The sequence below is a fragment of the Mytilus edulis genome, chromosome 5, assembly GCF_963676685.1.
Source record: "Mytilus edulis chromosome 5, xbMytEdul2.2, whole genome shotgun sequence".
In the NCBI taxonomy this organism is placed as follows: domain Eukaryota; kingdom Metazoa; phylum Mollusca; class Bivalvia; order Mytilida; family Mytilidae; genus Mytilus; species Mytilus edulis.
Genome location: NC_092348.1, coordinates 84558466 through 84584138, shown reverse-complemented (window position 1 = coordinate 84584138; position 25673 = coordinate 84558466). Strand labels below are relative to the sequence as shown.

At 32.3% G+C, this 25673-nt stretch overlaps 3 protein-coding genes across 5 annotated transcripts in view; 2 read left to right on the top strand and 1 right to left on the bottom strand.

Moving 5' to 3' along the window:
• LOC139525515 (large ribosomal subunit protein mL40-like) overlaps positions 1 to 25673 on the top strand; it is a 146625-nt gene that overhangs the window by 60069 nt on the left and 60883 nt on the right. The gene's annotated exons all lie outside the window — the stretch shown is intronic.
• On the top strand, positions 24 to 9460 carry LOC139525510 (out at first protein-like). The gene is made up of 4 exons (XM_071320904.1): positions 24 to 288; positions 4738 to 4878; positions 7021 to 7198; positions 9045 to 9460. Exons 1-4 carry the CDS (start codon positions 76 to 78, stop codon positions 9317 to 9319), a joined length of 807 nt encoding a protein of 268 aa, XP_071177005.1. The 5' UTR covers positions 24 to 75; the 3' UTR covers positions 9320 to 9460.
• The window catches only part of LOC139525509 (DNA polymerase epsilon catalytic subunit A-like), a 61765-nt gene continuing 53782 nt past the window's right edge, over positions 17691 to 25673 (bottom strand). Inside the window, exons 48-51 of one of the 3 annotated variants that reach the window (XM_071320901.1) lie at positions 24576 to 24787; positions 23025 to 23157; positions 21755 to 21864; positions 17691 to 18015 (exon numbers count right to left, since the gene is read on the bottom strand). In XM_071320901.1, coding sequence (XP_071177002.1) covers positions 17943 to 18015; positions 21755 to 21864; positions 23025 to 23157; positions 24576 to 24787 — 528 coding nt within the window. In that variant the 3' untranslated portion in view covers positions 17691 to 17942. Of the gene's footprint in view, positions 18016 to 21754; positions 21865 to 23024; positions 23158 to 23332; positions 23482 to 23642; positions 23857 to 24575; positions 24788 to 25673 lie in introns of those variants that run through there. The other 2 variants (XM_071320903.1, XM_071320902.1) reach the window with 2 other exon arrangements.

Sequence of the window (25673 nt, the reverse complement as noted above, 5' to 3'; positions counted from 1 at the left end):
GAATATCATAGTTCACAATTCAAGCCTTTATTTGACATTGATGGAGAGAAATGTACACCATGAAATGATGGGAAAATGGCAAAAAGTTTAAGTGAATTGAAGCAGGCATATATACTTACACTGTTCTTGTTATCACTGTGCTCTTGTCAACTTGTGGTTAATGTAAAAGATGGAGGAGGCGATGTTACAGTCGAAAGTTTCCTTGGCAATACCACCTCAGATATAGTTCAGCTGCAGTTTCTGAACAAAGATGGGACACATGTTACACAATTTATAGACTTTAAAACAGTTAGTTTATATTTGAAAACAGATCTTTCTGATATCAGGGATCTCCATGGCCTGTTTAACGATGGCGCCCCGCCATCGTTCAAATGTCTTGCGTCATCGACAAATGACTCGCGCCATCGTTAAATTGTCTTCCGCCATCGTTCAAAATTCATCATTTTTTTAAGCCCGACGCCATTTTTTTTATCAATTATAATCAAATGCATGTAATTGCATAACCCTTAGGCTTTTTATGTTATAATCCAATACAGTTCTAACGCCTGAGGGATATCTGGATTAAGATCGCTAAACACTTGTACCTGAGCTTGTACAGGTAGATCAACAAACCAGACAGGAGAATACCATCTGAGGATGGACAATCCATATGTCGAATTAATCAACTAAGTTTCAGCAAATAATTATGATAATTTAGATTAAATAAATAAATTAATAATCCAGTTACAAAGAAAACAGTTTAACAAGTCGAACACGTGCTTTATTTTGCTTTACGCAATCAGTATCCCCCTTTTTTAAGAAGTACAAAATAAGACGCAAAACAGTAAATATTATTTCATCGCAAATAACTCGAGTACTGCTGTAACGATAATTTAGAATTACTTTAAAAGTTTAAAAGTAAAAACTTAAATATTTCCTGTAAAGAAATATCGTATCGTAATTCAGAATTCATTTTGTATATTACAATCAAATTGATACATCCGCATTTCCGGTTTCTATTCAGACTCGAAAATGCATGTTGCACAGCATCAATTTGCCAGATAAAGTCATTAAAAACCTTTTCATTTGTCAACGTTTGCTTTACAAATCTCTTTAACCTTTTACATAACCCGTATGAATCGTTTCGTTGGTGCTGCAAATCAGCCATACCAGTAATGGGTTCTGAATTTGACAGTGTCCATGAAAAATAAGCTCCACATCATATGATTTTTAACCCCCATAACAATTACCAAAAATACAAGAAATCTACATGGGGACCTTCATGACAGCTTTTGGTCATTCTCAACTAAGGGGGGGGGGGGGGGGGGGGGGGGGGGGGACCATGAAGACTTGGCATTTGAATGGTTACAAATGGCAATAAATGAAAATATTGATACTTCTTATTCTATAATGAAAATTCAAATAAATATAATTTAAATAAGCAATGAATTAGCATGTTCACCATTCCTTGTATGGAGGGATAAAATACTTCCGATCGCGCTACACTGTACAGCGTAGACACGGTTTGTAATGGTGAAAGTTCCTCCATCGTTCAATTTTCATCCATGGAGATCCCTGGATATATTAAGTTAGTACACTACATGCACTTCAAATGGACATAGACAGAACATGAAGCAAGCATTCACAATTGATATGCTTTCTAAAGTTATGAGATGTTCCTGGATGTCCCAGTCCGTTAGTCTCAAATCCTGTTCTCCTCCATTCTCTTGTGTCCCCTTTCACGTATCTTCCCCACAGGTTCTTACTCAGGGTCCGTTTGCAACATAAACGACACATCTAAAGTTCTTTGACATCTCTTAATTTATTGTACAAAAATTGGAATAAACATAGCCTCATAGGGAAAAATCCAGGTTGGGCAGTTAATAATGCCTGGACAATACTCCTCATTTTGTCAATACTGATTGAAAATTTCATGGTGGTTTTTACTTTTTATTGAAGTAAAAAAAAAAAAAAGAAAAAAAAGAAATACCACTTTTCAGTATACCTATTTCCGTGTTTAAAAATAAGTGAATGAATTTGATATATGTATTATTCATATCAAACACTTATACTTACTAATTTAATCCTAATAGTAATAAATTATGTAATATGATATTGCATACTTTAGGTATATGGAAATTTGAAATATTAATAATTTATAATTCAAAAATAATCCAATCTGTGGAACCAGCATGACCAGGTTATATATCTAACATCTACAGTACAACCAGTACAAATGTATGTTACAGGAACATCTTAATCTATATCTAACATCTACAGTACAACCAATACAAATGTATGTTGCAGGAACATCTTAATCTAGGTGTCCAGATATACAGAATGTTATTTCCAATAACTGCAGTTGTTCCAAAGTATGGGAACTTCAGTGAATAATAATGAGCACTAAGTCTTAGATGCATGATTTTTTTTTATTAGTTGTTAGTGGCTTTGAACTAGCTGTCAGATAACTGCGAGTACTCTCAGATCTGTTCATTGTGTCTTTTTGTGTCGGGATGTATAAGTACCGGGCCACGTCCACTTGTATTTTTGTCCATCTGATGAGTTTTCAACTGATTTTTATAGTTCGTTCTTATGTTGTACTGTTACAAATACCACTGTCCCAGGTTAGGGGGAGGGTTGGGATCCAGCTAACATGTTTAACCCTGCCACATTATTTATGTATGTGCCTGTCCCAAGTCAGGAGCCTGTAATTCAGTGGTTGTCATTTGTTTATGTGTTACATACATGTACATTGTATTTGTTTTATTTGTTCATTTTTTTACATAAATAAGGCCGTTAGTTTTCTTGTTTGAATTGTTTTACATTGTCTTATCGGGTCCTTTTATAGCTGACTATGCGGTATGGGCTTTGCTCATTGTTGAAGGCTGTACGGTGACATATAGTTGTTAATGTCTGTGTCATTTTGGTCTCTTGTGGATAGTTGTCTCATTGGCAATCATACCACATCTTCTTTTTAAAAAACTAAATATATAAATGTCTCTATTATTAAATAACATTTGTCAATGTACATGTAATATAGACAGTGCTTCAGATAATATATTTTACAGTGTTTGAAGCAATGATAACTTGAGTTTTCCAGTAAAATGACTTTATTATAGCTTAAAATCTGTGCCTACATTGTAACTATTGTTGATGTTTGTTAATTTTTGTTCTATTTAAACAACATGATTAATCATATTAATATGAGGCAGGCATTACCTGTGAATGGGGACGAAGTCTATGATTTTTTTTTAAAATCAACAATGTTAAAAAGAGAAACGTAAATGCCGTAACGTTTCCGATTTTGGTTCTGTTGTTAGGGATTTTAGTTGTGACGTTATTTAAGTTATGACATCATATTGAATGTAAACAATGAAACGCTGTCATCAGGTAACGTTTTTTTAATAACAAACATTTTTTTTTAAATGAATTAGTATTAGTTCCTTTCTTAGACTGATAAATATACATTTTATTCAAAGTCTCATGTAAATAAGACCAGAAACGGAAGTAGATTTCTGCGCAGATCCGGAAATTCAAAAACTCGACAAAAAAAAAATTGAACGATTTTGAGTTCATTAGTAATGAAAAATTTTTGAAATTTTCCCGATTTTTTTTTTATTGAATTTTCTACTGTAATAGGGGACTTCATCCCCATATAAATGTATAGTATATTTCTTTCTTATTTATCAATGCCAATGGCATTGAATACAAATAAAAAGATAGAGAAATGAATAAAACACTATGCTTTAATTTTCTCTTTCTTCACAATTGGAAAGGAAAGGTTAAATCATAGTACTTTATTTACACAAGCAATCAAATTATCAACATTCCAATACAAAACCAGAAACAGAATAGACAGACTACATTAGTACTGAAAACACAGTCTGCACGGTTAGACACTAGTCCGATGCCCCAGACCATTAAAATTTCATTTGGACTAGTAAGTTTTTTGCAGAATTTTGTTTGGATGAATAAGAAAAATGTCAGAATATATGTCTTCGGACTAGGTAGTTGAAAAAGTTTTTGGTGCAGACTGCATTGATAGATGAATTGGATAGAAGATTGAAGAAAAAGTACATAAAATAGACAATTCAGACATCAGACTTTTACATTTACAACAAAATAAATCTGATCTGAGGTCTAAACTCCAATATAAATTTCCAAACTCATGATCTGCATTTCACAGTCCATCAAATGTATGAAAGAAGATAGTAATATTTCTTCTTATAGAGCTTTAAGTCAGACTAAGTCTAAAATGTGAGCAATAACATTAGACAGCCACCCAAAGACACCTTAAAGATACAATATCTTTAACAAATTTAGGTCAACATTCGGTCTTCAAGAATAAACAGATGGTGTCTTCTATTTACATGTACATCAAGTCAATCTATTTAATTGCCCTGATTCTAAAAAAAAGTTGTGATTAAATCTATGGACTCTTTCAAAGATCTGCTACATGTTTCAACATCAAATAACACAAGTGACAAAAACATGATTAAGATAAAAAAAAAAAAACAAAAAAAAAACAACAACAGACATGACAGACAACCGCTTACCTGACTTTGGAAATTATTAGTAAAATTTCCATGGATTTTCACCTGTAAAAACTCTATTATATAATAATATATTTTTGTTATCGTTGTGGCAAACCATAAATTCATAATGTAGTAAGCAATGTCATCAATAAATGTAATTGTATAAGTGTTCAATCTATTGACACAACATTCTATAATTGGTTAATTATTTTTCTGTTAACAGGAAACACAGATTTTTAAAACCTATATCCCATGGGAAGAAGAACAGGGATTTGGTCAGAGTAAACCACAAGCTCTGTGTTTTGTTTCCAGGTTTACAAAAAATGAGTTTATTTCATCTGATGCTATGTCAAAATTAAGACAGGTATTTACTTCATTTTGTTATTTCAATGAGGATGTATAAATAAAAATAGATTTGGAGTTTATATGTACCTCAACATGATCAATTAGATATCGTAGCAATAGCATATCCTGTAAGACACAAAAAGTAAAGGAGATCAACACACAATACTTAGTGGGAAAAAGGTGTAAATATATTTATTTATATATAAACGAGTCTAAATTGAAAACTACTATATATATATATATATATATATATATATATATATATATATATAGCAATACATGTATCATTAACACCAAATTCAAAATAGTTAAAAACAACTTTAACATTATTGCATGAATATTAGTGAACATTATCCCATGCATAATATGTATTTGCACTTGCAAGTTTGTGGAATATAAAAATCTACTGGAGATACATGTATTAATCACAAATAATCATGCAATAACACTGTAAGGCCACACCAATTTAATTTCTTGTTCTACGGATTTTTGGACTCCAAAATTTGGGGCGAGCGAGCGATTTGAAAATTTTAATAAAAAAATATTTAATTTGCAAATTTTTGAGGCGAAGCTTGAAAAGTAAAGGCGAGCGATTATGATTTTTTTTTGTAAACATAAAATAATAGGTTTTGACAATATTAAAGCTTGATTTATCACTTGTACTTTGACATTTCTTTAATTTCTGAAGTATTTTTTCCCTGTTCACCAAGAAATAATTAAATCTGGGTTATGTATGTGTGACTGACAATGAGACAATTCTCCTTCCAAGTCATAATCAGTTTGGAGACAACCCCTTTATGTTATAATTATCCCTTTTACATGTTTTATGAGGGATCAATATAAGTTATAATATATTTGTTTGTACAAAAGGCACATATTTTCTCAAAGAACTATATATCTATCTGGTATTAAATGGTCAAAACATGTCCAAGAATTTTGTAATATTCCTGGACTTTAACCATGTTAACACATTTACTTTAACAGTTTAATATTATTCAAAATAAGTGGACCCCTTTTTTTAGAAAAAGTTGTTTAAAATATGATGTAACTCTCCTCTTTTTGAGTACAAAATTCTAAGTTTTCAAAGGTTTTGTATAGAAGAACTATACAAATCCTTGGTATTTCTATTTTTCTTTTCTACATCAGTAAAATGACCCCTTGTCTGAGGGAGGGTTGTTCTCAACCTGATAGTAACAAACACAGGTCAAAGTACGGCCTTTTACACAGGGCTTTGGTACAGACCAAACAGCAGGCTATAAAGGACCCCAAAATTATTAGCGTACACAATTCGAAGAGGAAAACCAACGATCTAATTTATATATCATGTATATCCAAACGGGAAAATACCAATGAACAACATCAACAAACGATAACTGCTGAACGACAGGCCCCTGAATCAATCAGGACAGGTGCATAAACATGCAGCGGCTATGGATAGTTTTGTTTCGCCAGCATACAATATAATTTCAGTTGGAGGCAAATCCTTCAGAAGTTCTTTGTACTTTATTCTAAAAACGAACATTTTTTAATAGGGAATATAAGTAAGGGGGAAAGTAACCGATTTTTTGTTCTTTTTATAATATTTACAAAAAAAAACGGTACGGGAAATGGACATGATTACATTTCTGGATGCGGGAAGCGGGAATATAAAAAAAATAAAAAAAATCTGTTTTGAAAAAAATAGGTGCGGGCGGGTCCGTCGAACAAGGAATCAAATTGGTGTGGCCTAATATACAAAACTTTATAATTATGAGTCTATGGTGAGCCAACTGAAAAACCCCACTAATACATGCTGTATGATTGATACATGTAAATGATGACAATTTGTATGGAATGAAAAGAAACTTTTTAATATAATATGAGAAAGGAGAAATCTCAAAAAAAAATATTGATAAATTAAAATGCATGTTTAAAATTCTGAACTGGCTTCATCCACCAATAAGAACTGCTTCAAAATATGAAATAGTGTTGTCAGAGACCTTAAACACCAATCAACCAATCAATAAATATCTGGAAATATGGCAACACCTCAACATCTAATATTAGATCTTCAAAGTTAGAATAAGACTTATTTTATTTACTTTAAATTTGATGTATAAGAATCATTAAACCATCAGGTCCTTTGGACAAAGTAATATTTTACATCTTTTAATTTCTCTAGAAAAATCCATCAGCTATCCGAACCCCTGAGGAAGAGAAAACTCCAGAGAGCCATCTGATGGATGCTAATTTAATACTTGAAAAATCCAACATTATATCACCAAAGATTTTTAACTTCTGTCGTGATGCAAGAGACACAGTATTTACCAAAGAAATAGATATTAAAATATGGTCAAAATGTGAGTATGTTAATAGCAGTTGTGTTAACAGTAAATAATAAAATTGAGAATGGAAATGGGGAATGTGCCAAAGAGACAACAACCCGACCATAGAAAAAAAACAACAGCAGAAGGTCACCAACAGGTCTTCAATGTAGCGAGAAATTCCCGCACCCGGAGGCGTCCTTCAACTGGCCCCTAAACAAATATATACTAGTTCAGTGATAATGAACGCCATACTAATTTCCAAATTGTACACAAGAAACTAAAATTAAAATAATACAAGACTAACAAAGGCCAGAGGCTCCTGACTTGGGACAGGCGCAAAAATGCGGCGGGGTTAAACATGTTTGTGAGATCTCAACCCTCCCCCTATACCTCTAGCCAATGTAGAAAAGTAAATGCATAACAATACGCACATTAAAATTCAATTCAAGAGAAGTCCGAGTCTGATGTCAGAAGATCAACGGTAACCAAAGAAAATAAACAAAATGACAATAATACATAAATAACAACAGACTACTAGCAGTTAACTGACATGCCAGCTCCAGACTTCAATTAAACTGACTGAAAGATTATGATTTCATCATATGAACATCAGATACAATCCTTCCTGTTAGGGGTTTAGTATCATACCATCATAGCATATATGAGAAGAACATAACCCGTGTCATGCCAACAACTGGTTTTTGAATAAATACTGACACCTTTGTGCTTTATAAAGAATATTTCCATAAAAAATTGGATGTGAAATACCTGAACGTATAAGAAGTCTCCATGTTGAGCTATATTTACGAATGATGTCCTTATACCGATGATAAAATTTAGTAAATGTTTTGACTAGTTTGTGATATCGAAAACCCTGGTGTAATCGTTTTTCAGTAATACATAAATTTCTCTTGTTAAAATCTAAAACATTGTTACATACACGAGCGAATGTCTCCATTTATATAGATCTATCCTCTGAATTTATACAAGAGGAGCTATTTGTCAATAAGTAAGGTTTTTATAACTGGGCATGCATATTATATAAAATAAAAAATTTAAAATATAATGTTTCAATGTGGAAATTTGAAGAATAAAAACTAATCTTAAGGAACAACTGTATGAATCGAAATCCAATTTTCATCGCAGTTCCGTGCTCAGTATTGTAACATTGGTGCCGATAGAAAAAATGTCTACCAGTAGAGGTTAAAATTTACTTGAAATCTTTATGGGAAATAGCTGCTCTTTTTCAGAACAAAGTGAAAATAAAGCTAAGCAAGCAGGAATGTTTGATGAAATATATATTTTTAATGTTGTCAATGTGGTCTTAATTGAACATCCAGTATGTTGTAAAGGAAGATTTCAAAACACAAATGTTCTTACTTTGTTTAGTGGGTAAGGGGGTAAACCATATCAAATTTTATGTCTCATACATGTAGCTGAAAAATATTTTTTTCTGCATGAATCCTATTATTTAATTATGAGACCAGTTTTGGGTGTAGCTTCTCTTTAATTTCTTTCATATCAAACCACCAAGTCAATCAATATGTCTCTCTTCTCTAAAGGTACGCATTTTCCCCTAAAGGTAGCTGTAGTTTGTTATCCTCTCTAATGATTCTTCATGTTGGTTCAGTGGGGAAATAATTCAGATTTCTGGGTGTCCTTCACATCATTACCAGTGGTTTCACATTTCCAGGCTACTCATAATGTTATTAGTGTCTCTTTTCCCATGCCATCTACCCAGTTTTTCCAATTTCATATTGGTTGGAAAATTCAAAAGTCTTTGATAAATAATAACAATGGTTGCTTTAATCATAAGCATTTACAGGTGTTCTGGCATATTCAAACTGTAATTGAAAAATATGTGATTATATTTTTTCAGCTTTAGGACAAGACATGGCAGCCATGATGTCAACAATCAAACCATCTTACCCCGCCAAATATAATAATTGTAAAGACGTCAACGATTTATCAAAGGCATGTTTATGTCATTATCATATATGTATAGGATGGTATCCATGTGGATTAAAATACTGCCGTGGAAAAGATTCCACAGGAAAGTATGTCAGTTACAGATGTGGAATAAAGACGTGTAGACGATTTATGTCATTGGACTTTGTCGCCAGACAGAAAATGTTCTGTTTGTGGGATTTTTAAAATTCATTAGATCTGTACATGTATTAAATTTGTTTTTGTATAATTACCTTGTTAATGGATTAATAAACTATAAACGTATTTACACTTTTGGTATTTAGCTGTATATTGCCTCCGAATAACCTTAGATCGACTCCGAATCACCTTTGACGTCAAGCTACAATCACTTTTAAATGGTGACGTCAAATATTTTAAATTAGGAGGTCAAAGTTTACGGGAACCTGTGTGATTTTACGTAATGGCGGACAAATTTACATACAAGTGTAAATACGTCTATTAAAATGGTAAAAACAATTTTTTTTTGTAATTTGGAAGGATATAAGTGAAAATATTTAAAAGGACCTAGATAAAAAGCAGCATATTTTCCATGATTGAAATTGATGTAAAGGGTGGAATCAGAAAAAATGAAGATTTTAACATATTGGGGCATATTGTTTCCCCCATTATATTTAGGAAAGTAAATTAAATGTCAAACCAACAAGTTCAATACCAGCTAACTTGCAGCCAAATTTCATTTAGATATCTTGTACCAGCCAAAAGTTTTATTAAAAAAACATGTCAAATTTGTCAGGAGTGTGACGCTTTTTGTGTGACAGGATTTTTTTTTAATAATTTACATGTTGAGTAAAAATTATTATGATGAATGCATGTATATGAAGATGGTTTATAATCATTCTTCAATACTAGGTTTTGTAGATTATAGATTGGTGTTATCATTGCACAAATATTATGTAAATAAATATACATTGTGAAAAGGTATGTACCAAAAATTAATATTGGCAAAATTTGATAATTTCTAAATTAAAGTGTTATGGTTGTATTTTAAAGGAGTATTTGTGTGTAAAACTGGTAAGTATTTATTGTATACATGTATAAGCTATCCATAAAAGGCTATACAGACATCCTGAGGTGCATAATTCACATATTGGATTAACTTCTATACAAGCACCCAAAAATGTCAGGAGTGTGACAACTGTCTTTAAACATGTACCAAAGAATACATAGGACTTAAATATGTTCTTCTTCTTTATTTTTCAGTAGTGGCTATTCCAAAGAGAAGAAAAAAAATTATTACAACTGTGATATGTTTATATCATAGATGTGGGAGTGCATTATATATGTCAGGAGTGTGACGCTTTTTTTAAGGCATTTTCTGTCAATTCATAATTTCACAAGGACAAGTTCAACAGGTTTCTTTGTGTTAGAAATGTTAAAACAAAGTTATATTCCTATCATTTACCTCTTAAATGTGTTATTTATCATGATTGTTTTGACACAATAAGTTTTAATTAGTCATTTTTCTATTTTTTGTGCACAGTAATGCAAATTTATCAAAGGAAATAAGTGTGTACAACTATAAAATCATATAGGAAAGTGAGGAAATGAATTTTGTACAAAATAGAACAATCATTTTGAATTTAAATGGCATATTTAAAGATGTTTCAAGGATTAACCATTCAGATGTAATTCCTCACACTCCTGACATGAATTTAACAATTTAAGAAAAATATGAAAATTAGCTTTATTTTTAGGACAGATAGTTGAAAGACAGCTAGTAATTTAGAAACTTTTGGTAAATCTTCCATTCCTTAAAACATCCACTAGACTTGCTGACATAAGCCAGGCAAAATTATCTGGAAGAAATGATTCAAAGAAAGAGACTTGGAAAGAGAAAACCCGCAAATATTGGCTGAATATAAAATTAAAAAATTATCAGAGGAAGTTGGACAATCTTAAACAAAATAAAAAACTACAAAACCATGCTAACAAAAAAAGGCTTAAAGAAAGAAGAACTTTGAATTCCAAATTTGATAAACAATATAAAGAAAAACAAAGGCAGTAGCAGAAAAACAGTAGAAAAAAAGGAAGAAAGATAAAAAAGAAGTTGGGTTAGAATCGAACAAAAACAGCTCAAAAATTCAAATGAGAACAGATCTGTAACTGTGTCAGATTCCAGATCTACAGTGAGAAAACCTGCACAACACACAAGAAAACAACTGCCACAAAACCCAAATGCTTGGACGAGTTCTTTGAAACACATCATAAAAAATGCTACACCCAGAAGGGCCTTCTAGAAGGGATCATTTATAAGCATTTTTGTTTTGTGGCAATTGTTTTCTTGTTTGTTGTGCAGGTTTTCTCACTGTAGATCTGGAATCTGACACAGTCACAGATCTGTTCTCATTTTAATTTTTGAGCTGTTTTTGTTCGATTCTAAGTCCTTATTCAACCCAACTTCTTTTTTATCTTTCTTCCTTTTTTTCTACTGTTTCTCTGCCACTGCCTTTGTTTTTCTTTATATTGTTTATAAAATTTGGAATTTGAAGTTCTTCTTTCTTTAAGCTTTATTTTGTTAGCTTGGTTTTATAGGTTTTTATTTTAAGATGGTCCAACTTCCGCTGATCAATTTTTAATTTCAGATTCAGCCAGTATTTGCGAGTTCTCTCATTCGAAGTCTCTTTCTTTGAATCATTTCTTCTAGAAAATTTTGCCCTGCTTATTTCAGCAAATCTGGTAGATGTTTTAAGGAATGGAAGGTTTACCAAAAGTTTCTTCATTTTACTAGCTGTCTTTCAATTATCTGTCCCAAAAATAAAGCTAATTTTCATATTTTTCTTAAATTGTTAAATTCATGTCAGGAGTGTGACGAATTACATCTGAATGGTTAATCCTTGAAACATCTTTAAATATACCATTTTAAATCAAAATAATTGTTCTATTTTGTACAAAATTCATTTCCTCACTTTCCTATATGATATTATAGTTGTACACACTTATTTCCTTTGATAAATTTGCATTACTCAGTGCACAAAAAATAGAAAAATGACTAATTAAAACTGATTGTGCCAAAACAATCATAATAAATAACACATTTAAGAGGTAAATGATATGAATATTACTTGGTTTTAACATTTCTTACACAAAGAAACTTGTGGAACTTGTTCTTGTGAAATTATGAATTGACAGAAAATGCCTTAAAAAAGCGTCACACTCCTGACATATATAATGCACTCCCACATCTATGATATAAACATATCACAGTGGTAATGATTTTTTTTTCTTCTCTTTGGAATAGCCACTTCTGAAAAATAAAAAAAATAAAACATTTAAGTCCTTTGTATTCTTTGGTAGATGTTTAAAGACAGTTGTCACACTCCTGACATTTTGGGGTGCCTCTCTTTGTGTTTTTTTTAAATGGTCCTAAAAAGAAAGTCCTGTTCTATGGGTAAAGATATCAGAAATTGAAATCAATGATATAGCAATGTGTTTAGTGATTTTTTGTGAAAGTTTAAAGCATTTTTCAATCTTTATAAAATATGTCAGGAGTGTGACAAAATACTGAAAATAGAAGGCTTTTTCTACATACAATTACATTAAAACGGTACAATGAAATGACATTTTGTTTTTTGCAAATGATCACAAAATCTCAGGGCTTTCAAAGTTTACTATTGTAACTGAAATATATTGAGATTCTTTTTATTGGCAAAAACTTCAATCACTAGTTACTATTATTTTTTTCAAATTAAGCTATTCAATTTGATTGTTATTATATGATTTAGCAGAAAAGATGGAAATTTTGGTTTTAAAATTTTCCTTTTTATATTGACTTTCATTTGGAAAAGGTCTGAGCAATGTTTTCTTGACTGTTTTATTACCAAACTTGTTTTTAAGTAGTATGGTTTCTGTTAAATATTTTTGAGATGTATGCTATTAAAATTTAAGATTATTCAATGTGTCTGTTTCGTTCGGCCTGAAACTTTGGAATTATAAAATTTAAAGTATTGGTAATAGGGCAAGACAAAAAGAAATACAAAATATTAAGTTTGAAATTGGACCCCCCATGTCACACTTTTGCTTCATTTTTTCTGATTCCACCCGTTTACAAGATTCACTTTTATTGATTATATTTTTAATATATTCTATTGTGTTAAAATACTAGAAATGCTGGTCATTTTAAACAATTCTAATGTATCAACTTTTTTTAATATGTTGATTTCTGTATGTAATTATGTGATATATTAAGTCCCTTTATGATGGTGCTATTTCCGTTGTCAAACAAGGAATTATTGTTACAAGTTTGGAAGAGATATGATCATGTTGTTAGTGTATAATGATTAAATCATGTTTAAATATTCATTTTTGAAGCAGAACTTTTATTTTATTATTTTGTACGTAGCAGTAGATGAATGACACAAATTTAAAACACACTTAGTTTATGTTAGTGATTGATCATTCCTCTGTTAAAAATGTACATAGAACATTTTATGTAACAGTTTCTAATCAATGTCAATGAATGTTCTAGGAGTAGTTTAAATTGAACTCTCCATCGGCTGTCAAGATGAACTGCAATGAGAGTTCTTTTTTTTTTTTTTCCTCATAGTTTCGTTGGAACATGTCTAGTATACATCCATGTCTTTTTTTTTTTTTTTTAAATCAAAATGTATTTAAAATGGTTTCACTGTGTTGTTTAAAACAATAAATGATATATGTACATAATATTTACCTAAAATCTACTTATTGTCAAAATATTTTAAACTTCTTTATAATAACATTTTGATTGTACTTTATACAATGTACATGTATTTGAAAATAAATGTGAAAATGAAACATTTTATTGATTTATTTTCTTAAATGTTTAAAATTTTGAAATTCCATTAGAAAAGGTTAATGCCACACACAACCAGTTGCACTCAGAAGGTGATATATCCAGTGGAATATTCAGCATTAAACACTTAAGAATCACTTTCGTCAATTTTGAAGTAAAGTATTGTATAAATGCTTTAAGTGGTGAAACCGAATCAAAGGAGACCACAAAGACTGTAGAATTTGTTCAGTTTTGTTATTTGACCTTATGACCAGAAATAAAAGACAAAGTAAGGACTATTATTTTGATGTATGAAAGTTCTTTAGTCAAGCTTCCAGGTCACCTCTATTCATGTAGTTATTTTATGATAAAAGTGGCCTACTTCCGAGAATTCATAGCTATTTTTAGCTTTTACCAGTTTTAACGCTCAAATGAAATAAATCACGCAAAAACAACAAGTCACATTATTTAAATGGTACATAACATTATTATCAACTGATCGATCTGTTACTCAATCAACCGAATTATCCGAACTTGTACCTAAAAAAAGTTAAACAATGAGATTAGTTACAAATTTCCATTTATAAAGCAGCTGTACTAGCTATTGGTATCTTAGGGTTGTGTCTGTCAATTTTGAAAAAAAAACTTGGAGGAATATACGTTCATCGGCTAATTGAATATATCGGACAATCGGATATTTTTAGCTGACATTTTGGGTATCCGATTGGCCGGAGTCTACTGTAATTGAGGAGGAACATACCTGCCTTCTTCAGTGTTCTTTCAAAATTTGGGTTCTCTAATACAATTCATAATTTATTTTAACTACACTGAATTGCTGGTTTAAGAAATACAAGTTATATCAATAGAATGATTTCTGTAAATCTGGAACATTGGAAGGGTCAAGTCTGTACTCTTGATTGTTATAGTTACATAGACATAGATAATTGTATGGACAACTTTCACCAGGAAGAAAATTTCATTGACAACACACCACTTCATTGACAAGGGAGGTAATTGCCAGTGGCGTAGCTTGCATGTATGCTCAGATGCTCAAGCATCCATATCATTTTGACAAACAAAAATAAAAAAAAGTAGCAGCAGTTTAACACGGAAGTATCCAAATGTAACAAGGCTGAGGATATGAGGATAACGTCCAGTCATTTTCGAAGCAGTATGCCTGGTCTTTCATTTAGGATAATTTAGTTTGATAGTTGAATCGCAGAATAGTGTTTCAAGTTAACTTTTGTTCGTAAAAATAGTCTATGTCATCGGCTAAGGCAAGCGGAGAGGACTGATACGCAGACCCGTGGACATGTTTCATCTGAAATTGAACCTAGTGGAGTGATGGCTTCTCATTTGACTATAGCAACTAACAACTAAAACACCATATCTGATATCATTTCTTACGACATTGTAAACGACGTGATAAAAAAAATCAATATGTAATAGATCGTGATAAGTCCTAAGCTTATGAATTCCCGTTTCTATCTAGGTTCAAATACTAATTTTATTTTCATTCAGTAAAGAACAAAGATCCAATGTTCCCCGCCATTCACATTACATGTCATATTTTATCTATCAAAGGGCAAGGAACAATGGAATAACTTAAATAATTACACCTTATGTAAGAATCCGGGGTTTTGATTGGTTGATAACCAGTGTATTTTTCACCAATTTACTGTTATCAAATGAATATCGTTCATTTTTAACGCCGCCGGGGTATTTGCTAAAAGGATATGCCTTTTGTACCCTCTCTGCCGTGGTATTTGCCAAAAATACTCTATCCGACTGGACGCTTGTAACGTCACGGTCAACAATGCGTTTTAGTATATTAACATTCGGTGTAATTAAACAGATATATCATGTTATTGAGGGGTATTTGCGAAAAATACCAGTCTTGAGAATGAATTTCCCTTGCCTTACGGCTCGTGAAATTTTACATTCTCTCGACTGGTATTTTTCGCAAATACCCCTCCTTAACATGATATATCTGTTCAAAACCTTTTATTTCTTTTTTTTTTTTATTTTCAATATCTAAAGAGAAATAAAAGCTTCACAGCAAATGAAATGGGATTTTCATTACAATTGATATTTCAAAGGGTCATTACTGGTTAAAAATATTTGATTACGAATTATTTTCCAAATTGTCAAAGACATTGCTTATGATATGAGTTTCACTTAATCGGACAAGAATTGTACACATGAGAGTGCTAACAAGACCGGACGATCGGACGCCCGGTATTTGTATGTCTCCTGCATGCGTTTAGCTCAGTAATAAAAAAAACGCAAGGTTGTAGACTAAAATTCCTGGAAAGAGAAGTCACTTCAGTTCCTATATTCCGAAGTTCCTAAATTATACAAAAGTGCCGCTGTAATGGGGTCCGTTTGAACGGTTTTTGATATGTCAAATAGAAGATTGGGTGGGAAACTTTACATCAAATATTTATGAATTGAATGATGGTTGTTTCAAGGAAACAATAAAATTTGGTTAAAAATATAAATATATGAATTGGTGGGTATTTTGAATTTAAACAAAAATCTAACTAGTGTCGGATTCTAGGGGAGTACATGTGCTTATTAAATAAAAAATATTTTTCTACACAAAAAGGTCCAAAACATTTTTCGGCTCGCTCCGCTTGGCAAAACATCCACATCATTTAAACCCTGGCTACGCCACTGATTGCCACAATACTAAGTATGTACCATCACGACAATTAAGATAATTACATTGACATCCCAATATCTTGTCCTACAATGGTGATAAATACAGACAAAATATTGAATTTGGACAAGGGAGATACATGTAATTGCATTGACATCACAATATCTAGTCATGAAAAGAGATAATTATAATGACATCAAAATATCTAGTCTCTACATGGAAAATAATTGCACTGGCACAACAATATCAAATTGTGACAAGGGAGATAATTATACAGACGTCCCAATACATTGACCACACAATATCTTATTGAGACAAGGGAGATAATTACATTGACATCAATATATCCAATCATGACAGGAAATGATTTTTGGAAAATAATTGCACTGGCACAACAATATCAAATTGTGACAAGGGAGATAATTATACGGATGTCCCAATACATTACCAACACAATATCTTATTAAGACAAGGGAGATAATAACATTTCTAAAAAAGGGAGATAATTTACAATTACAGCCCCCTATAAGGAAGGGGATATCTTATTATCATGGTCTTGTGATTGCATGCTCAACACAAGTGTGGCAGATTATTGGTTCAAAATAATGTCTCTTGAATTTGTGACATATCATCCAGCAAACTGTTGCCTTGTGAATTGCATGTTAAAAATCTGTCTCAGCATATTGGTCAAGTACAAATCAAGGGTTATATTCATTATCATTGGTTTTTGTCCTGAATATGCATTTAATTTGCCACTGGAAAATAAAAACCCATCCACCAATCAATCAAATTGTGACAAAGCAGATAGTTATATAGACTACCCAGATAGTTCATACATTGACCAATCAATATCTATATTGTGAAAAAGCAGGCAATTGCATCATTTATACAAAAGCTATTTTACAGAACATGATGTCCATGTATTGCATTTTATGTGGTGTACAATTTCCTATCCAGTAGATTCTGTTGAGCCATTTCCAATTAATTGCAGATTAACAAGATGCAGACGACATAAGTAATCCCTGTTTCCCTACAGTTTTCTGTTGGGCAATACAATGTCCCTCAAATACAACATGATGCAGACGATAAAAGTAATCCTGGTTTGCAGACAAAAAGAGGCACAAATGTTTAGACATCATTTTACTCTATAATCAAGCTATGTACATTTAAATATATAAATAACAATCAAATAAATTTACAGTTGGAAAATCATTTCACAATTATATTACTCATTTCATTAAGAATTTATTTAAGTTTAACATTTTTGTAACTGCAATGAATTTTGTGAATTACTTTGAATAGTTGTGATCTCCACTCCTTTTTTTAATATTAGCTTTTCAAAGCTTAATGTGTTGATAGTTTTACAATCATTTCTGTTGTCAGCTTTTAATCTGTGGGTTCATTTTCATAATCCAATTTACTGTTTCTTGTAATAATATCATATTGTAGTGGCTGAAATAGAAACATAAATATTGAACATAATTGTATTGAAAGATGTAGTACACAAAATCACTCTGCATACTGATGAGGACTGTTCAATTAAACATACATTGGACCTAGGCAAGGCACTTTGATATCTCAACAAATGGTATGTCAGGTAGAGTGAAAATGTAAGTGAAATTCTACATTTGTCCTTATGGGTTGTTTCTTTATTATTAAAGAATTTAGAGGCCTCCCTGGCCAAGACATCTATCACTAGCCTGTCAACACCAAGGTTGTGAGTCTGAATTCTGCACAGAGCAGTTGCACTGGACTCCAATCTTAACTGGCTAGGATTGTCGGTGGTCATTTCAAGAAATTCTGGTTTACTTCACCAATAAACACTAATCAATCCATCTTAAAGTGATAGGATTTTATAAGGAACTAGAGGCTCTCAAGAGCCTGTGTCGCTCAGCTGTTACTGTATTTACTGATGTCGGCTATCTTCGGTGGTAGGCAGGGTTATTAGACACTTTTTTTAAATAGATACCCTAGTAATGATTGTGGCCAAGTTTGGTTGAATTTGGCCCATAGTTATAGAAAAGAAGATTTTTGTATAAGTTTCAAAAATGATGAAAAGTTGTTCAATATTGACTATAAAGTGCAATAAATAACTCCTTAAGGGGTCCTCTAATGATTTTGATCATGTGACTTATTTGTAGATCTTACTTTGCTGAACATTATTGCTGTTTACAGTTTATCTCTATCTATAATAGTATTCAAGATAATAACAAAAAACTGCAAAATTTCCTTAAAATTACCAATTTTAAGGCAGCAACCCAACAACAGGTTGTCAGATTCATCTGAAATTTTGAGAGGGAATAGATCTTATTCTGATGGACATTTAAATCTTTTAAAGATTTGCCCTAAATGTCTTAGTTTCAAATATATAAAGCAATCAAAGAGCAGAATGCTCTGAGGGATACGATTGCCATATAGTTTTTATTGACACATGTATAGCAGTTCTGCCAACTTTTCATTAAGCAAATTCGTGAGATTTGGGCAAAATTGAAAAGATAAAATAGGAAAAAAATAGATCCAAGGATACTGCTGCAAAAAAAGCATGAACATGCGTGTGTCTCACTCATTTATGGCAGCCCTGGTACAGCTGGATAGTATTATTTTCAAAACTAATTCAACTGCACATGCAAATGTAATAATCTGAATAGTCACTCAACTTAAAAAATAGCCAATCCCGGATACAAGTGTATGAGCAACGTACTTATTGTGTTTTATTTTTGTACTATCAATTCCAAGTTTACTTTCCACAGCAGTCACTGAGAGTGAGAGAAGGTATTTCACTTCGTATCTTATCACCGTTAATTCTAGGAGGAACCCCATTTTTAACTCTTTAAATATTAATTTCCTTTTGGGTCCGTGGGCATGACTCCTTTCCGTACACACTCCTCTGTTTAAATTGAGATCGTTCTTAATATAATACAAGGTTTATCGACATCTAACGAATTAATTTTTCTTGACAAGTCTTATTGGGTCCGTCTTATTGTATTTCGATTTTGACGGAAAATACTTCCGGAAGGGAGGAGACAACTCGAAACGATAATATGGAAGACTCCATTTCGGCTGAAGGGGTGTTATAGGTAAAACTACATCGATTTTAATTGAAATGATGCATAAGATTTTAAATTATGCAACAACAATAACCCTCAATAGCAGACAGACATAGAAAGAATTCAAAGAGTTTCAAATAAATCAATAAGCGGGTAATCCAGAGCAACCACTCAATCTGATACCCCTTGAAATCAAGAAAACTATACGCATGCGCATTAATACATAAACAAACCTGCGACTTGCGATTTGGAACAAGAACGTTTATTAAATGATATGATGAATGGTTCTCTATTTCTTTATGAGAGTACAGTATCAAATATCAGTTTCATAACGGTAAAATACAGAAAAACTCCACTTCAGTTCTTATATGACAGAAATAGAATTATCGGAATTCAGTGAACTCTCGCATTTATCAAAACTGGGGAATTCCCTCTGACGTGTTTTTTAAATTTATAAAAACACTAAATATAAATACTGCTTAATTCTGATTTTCCGTGTTGTTAAAAACACGCATATAAGTCAAGGGAAATATCAAACATGAAGATTATGAGAAGAACATTACAGGAAAGTTGTTTATGTTCAATCCTTTTGCTTGTTTTTACCTTTTAAAGCAAGGCAATCATAAGAATCTGAGATGTTGCTGAATGTTTAGAATAAAACGGTTGACGTGAGGGAATGCAGCCCTGAGTCAACGGTAAAAGTCTACAGATTGCTTGAAAGCAATCGTATCCCAAAAACTGCATTTTACCACTATGTTCTAATTTTAGCCATGTCGGCCATTTTGTTTGGTAGGCGGGGTCATTGGACACATTTTTTAAACTATATACCACAATGATAATTGTGGCCAAGTTTGGTTAAATTTGGCCCAGTAGTTTCAGAGAAGAAGATTTTTGTACAAGTTACAAAAAATGATGAGAAATTGTTAAAAATTGACTATAAAGGGCAATAACTCCTTAAAGGGTTGACTGACAATTTTGGTCATGTTGACTTATTTGTAGGTCTTACTTAGCTGAACATTATTGCTGTTTACAGTTTATCTCTATCTATAATAGTATTCAAGATAATAACCAAAAACTGCAAAATTTCCTTAAAATAACCAATTCAGGGGCAGCAACCCAACAACAGGTTGTCCGATTCATCATTTCAGGGCAGATAGATCTTGACCTGATCAACAATTTTACCCCTGTCAGATTTGCTCTAAATGCTTTGGTTTCAAAGATATAAGCCAAAATATACATTTTACCCCTGTGTTCTATTTTTAGCCATGGCGGCCATCTTGATTGGATGGTCAGGTCATTGGACACATTTTTTAAACTAGATACCCCAAGGATGATTGTGGCCAAGTTTAGTTAAATTTGGCGCAGTAGTTTCAGAGAAGATATTTGTAAAAGTTTACGGACGACGGACACAGGACGCCGGACACCAAGTGATGAGAAAATCTCACTTGACATTTCAGGTCAGGTGAGCTTATAAAAGGAGAGGTGTGCTATTCCTTTTTTCCTTAACTTATGGTGGTTAAGGTAAAATCAAGTCTAATTCTTTGGGGGATTATAATGCCATGGTCTTCCCAAACTTTAATGGTATGGTTTCAACTAAGACATACAGCAGTTGAAATGAAGAATGAACAATGCAATAGGTGCCACCAGTGTAATATGAACTACTTGCCCTTCAAAAACACCTGTAGGTTAGTTTTAAAAAGTTTGTGTAGCATTGGTTCAGTTTTCTGTTATGTATTTTATGATTTTGTGATTTTTCATTTTTCAATGCTTGCTTGATGTTTATAATTGTAATGCTCATTTCAATGACCTTTGCCATGAAAACCTAAGAATTATGTCAAACTTTATCAATCAGTAAAATATAAGCCAAAAGATAGAGATGGATCAATGTATTATATATTTGTTGAAGCTTGGGTGTGTGACAAGAAACATTTACAAAATGGCTTTATCAATAGATTTTATGAGTCGTCAGCTGGTTTCATTGATGGAAGAGGCCCTACTGGCCCATCAAGAGCCCTACAGTTCACCAAGATATTTGGTAGGATTCATGTTGCTCAATCTGTAGTTTTTGATGTTTTTTTGACTGCTGATGTTTTTTCTGATTAACCTCTATTGAAAATGTTAATACTTAACAAACTCATAGATACCTTGCTATTCCTTTGAATGTTCTCAGTTTCTGTGCAAATTCATCAATATCTACAGAGTTCTCAAAATCTCCAGCACATGCACAATACCTCGCCATGTTGTCCTCTTTAACCTAAATATTTAAAAGAATATTGGTTAATAAAATAAGTTGTTTCTTTAAGATGCAGACCCCCCTACCCTCATCAACAATGAAGGTCTTTTAAATATACTATAAAAGGTAGAATGCTCATAGATTCAAAATTAACACAAAGATTTATCAAACTTGTCAAGGTAGGATATGCAGGTCAAAGTCACTTAATTGTTAACAATCAATCAGCTATTTCAGTGAAAAATATGACTGACATACCATAATACACATAGTATTTGAACATAAACTGTTTTATTCATAAACATAATGACAAAATAAACTACAGGCTGTAAAGAGCCTGTGTCGCTCACCTTGGTTTATGTGAATATTAAACAAAGGACATGCATGGATTCATGACAAAGTTGTGTTCTGGTGATAGTGATGTGTTTGTAGATTTTACTTTACTGAACATTATCGCTGCTTACAATTATTTCTATCTATAATGAAATTGGCCCAGTAGTTTCAGAGGAAAATATTTTGTAAGGTTGTCTGATTCATCTGAAAATTTCAGGGCAGATAGATCTTGACCTGATTAAAAAATTTACGCCTGTCAGACTTGCTCTCAATGCTTGGTTTCAGAGATATAAGCCAAAATCTACATTTTACCCCTATGTTCTATTTTTAGCCATGGCAGCCATCTTGGTTGGTTGGCCAGGTCATCAGAGACATTTTTAAACTAGATACCCCAATGATGATTGTGGCCAAGTGTGGTCATATTTGGCCCTGTAGTTTGAGAAGATTTTTGTAAAAGTTAACAATGACGACGGACGCCAAGTAATGAGAAAAGTTCACTTGTCCCTTTGGACCAGGTGAGCTAAAAAGAATGCAGAGGTTTAGTTCTTGCCAGCTTAATTGAATATATCTGAATAGGATATTGACTGCTTTTTTGAAAAATATAATTCTATTTGTATGGCAGATATTGGTTGTTTCTTTAAACTTGATTCCATTTTATAAAGTCAGGAAAATTAAGCACTTCCCATATATTTTGTCTTTCAGCTGATGTATCATTGACATATATTGACCTTAAAAAATTAAATTGGGGTATAATACTTTGTACACTTTTGAATTTTGTAGTGCATAAATATTCCTGGCCTTACTTTAAAAACAAATTAATGGTTATGAAAATCTTAATGTCAAATCCTTACCCCTTGACATTTGGTACACTTTAAATCTTGTAGCATATAACCCATAGACTTCCGATGTATGGAATCTAATAAGTTCTGTTCTATCTCTGTTATATCATAGACATTGTGGCACTGGATACAGGACCATGGACACCTGAAAAAACCATGACTATATATAACATTCTGATTGGGTTATATCATAGACATTTTGGCACTGGATACAGGACCATGGACACCTGAAAAAACTGACTTGTATATAACATTCTGATTGGTTTATATCAGACATTGTGGCACTGGATACAGGACCATGGACACCTGAAAAAGGCATGACTTGTATATAACATTCTGATTGGGTTATATCAGACATTGTGGCACTGGATACAGGACCCTGGACACGTTAAAAAGGCATGACTTATATAAAACATTCTGATGGGTTATATCAAAGACATTGTGGCAATGGATACAGGACCATGGACACTTAAATAAACATGATTTATATATAACATTCTGTTTGTGTTACTGTAGATTCATTATTATTTGTTGGATACCAATTTTCGTTGGTTTTGTTGGTAGAGGTGAACCACGAATTCAAATGTTCAACAAATAACATATTTTAATAGGCTTTGTATTGTAGAGATTGGCATAACCATGAAATCAAGTATCTATAAATATGCAAATTTTCAGCAATCCACGAAAATTGATATCCACGAAAATAAATGAATCTACAGTATATGATAGATGTTGTGGCACTGAATACAGGACCAAGGACACCTGAAAAAGGCATGACTTATATATAGCATTCTGTTTGGTTATATCATATACATTGTGGCACTGGATACATGACCATGGACACCTGAAAAAGGCACGACTTATATATAGCATTCTGTTTGGTTTATATATACATTTTATACAGGACCATAAACAGCGGAAACAAGGGGCAAACATCCACTCCATAAGAACTGAAGACAAAACTTAGTTCTCTAAGGATAAGATTTATCTGCTACACCATGACACTGATAGAAAAGCAATTATGAAAACAAAAATTGGTTCTGTCAGAAAGCTGAAAACAGAGAAAACTATCTACCTAGTTCACAACTTGACTTCACAAGAAAACAATATAAATACTAATAATCCTGGTTGAAAATAGATGTAATTTTTAATTCAACCAAATATTCAAAATGTGTGTGTGTGTGTGTGGGAAAAGGGGGGGGTGGGGGGGGGGTTGTTGGTTCTAATATACACAAGATCATGCCATGCCTGGACTTATGTAGCTGCCTGCAATTGATTGATGTAAAATGTATACTAAAGCAATAACTGATCAAAAACATTTAATGAACATTTTCAATGTACAATGAGTGCTATAATATTGTTTACTATTGGCACACTTGAAATGGTTACATGGCAAATGCAGTATAACCCTTAAGGTAAAAGAACTCAAAACACTGATCTTAACTGTGACCTTCAGCTAATAATATTTAATATATTTTTCTATGTACAGGTCCAGATCCCTGGAATATAAATAGTCAGATAACCTTGATAGTCTGACATTTGACCTCTGACTCATTATCTTACCCAGTTCCATCTTTGTTCATATATGGATCTCTACAAAGGTCAAGGTCTCTGACATGGTTACAGTGTTTACAGATGACCTCTGTAAGGACATGGGAAAGACAAGGATCCTTGAATTGTGATTCTTCTGAAAACTCTCCAAGTCCAATCAACTTCAACAAGTCTCTTTTCATCTTGGTCACTTGAAGGTTTATGTTGCTGTCTAATGACAGTACCTGTTTGATACAAAAGTTTTGATCATTAGAATGTTACAAGTAACATTGATGTGGTTAAAACCTTGATATTAACTTTGTTAATGTTTAAATTGTCACCCAACAAACAATTTTTAATAGTGTCAATAACCACTTTTAACAATTATGTTTATATTTTAAACAAGACTGTGTCCATAGTACACGGATGTGCTACTCACACTATCGTTTTCTATGTTTAGTGGACATTGAAATTGGGGTAAAAAATCTAATGTGGCATTGAAATGAAAAATATATCATAGGAAACATGTGTACTAAGTTTCAAGTTGATTGGACTTTATCAAAAACCACCTTGACTAAAAAATTTAACCTGAAGCGGGACAGACAGAAGAACGAACAGATGCATAGACCTGAAAACATAATGCCCATAAATGGGGCATAAAAATAATTCATCATAGAAGCCAAATTCAGCAATTATTGTGTGAATAGGATAACATGTCATTTGTTCTCTCAAGGCTGAATATCTATTAGCAAGGCTAATATGCAAATTTGAATGGCAACATAGAATTATAATTTGTTTGGCACAGGAATTTTGCAAATAGCCACAACAATGTATGTAAAGTGGGCAACTAATATTTGAAACGAGGGAAGAGTAAGGATAAGCGATGTTTTACTGGTGTTCGGGGGAGGCAATAAAGTATTTAACATTTCACATTGGTCTAAAAATTCAAAAGCTTGATTTTAAGCTGAAGATGTGTCTCTCATGGATGAAGTGGAGTGCAATGAGATAAACTCTTTATCTTATATATAGTTTTTACAAATTCTTTAATGGATTCTTTACCAATAGGTTGCATTTCTGTAAATATCGACAATGAAATTTCCCATAGGAACTCCTTTAACAGCTAAAACTGTA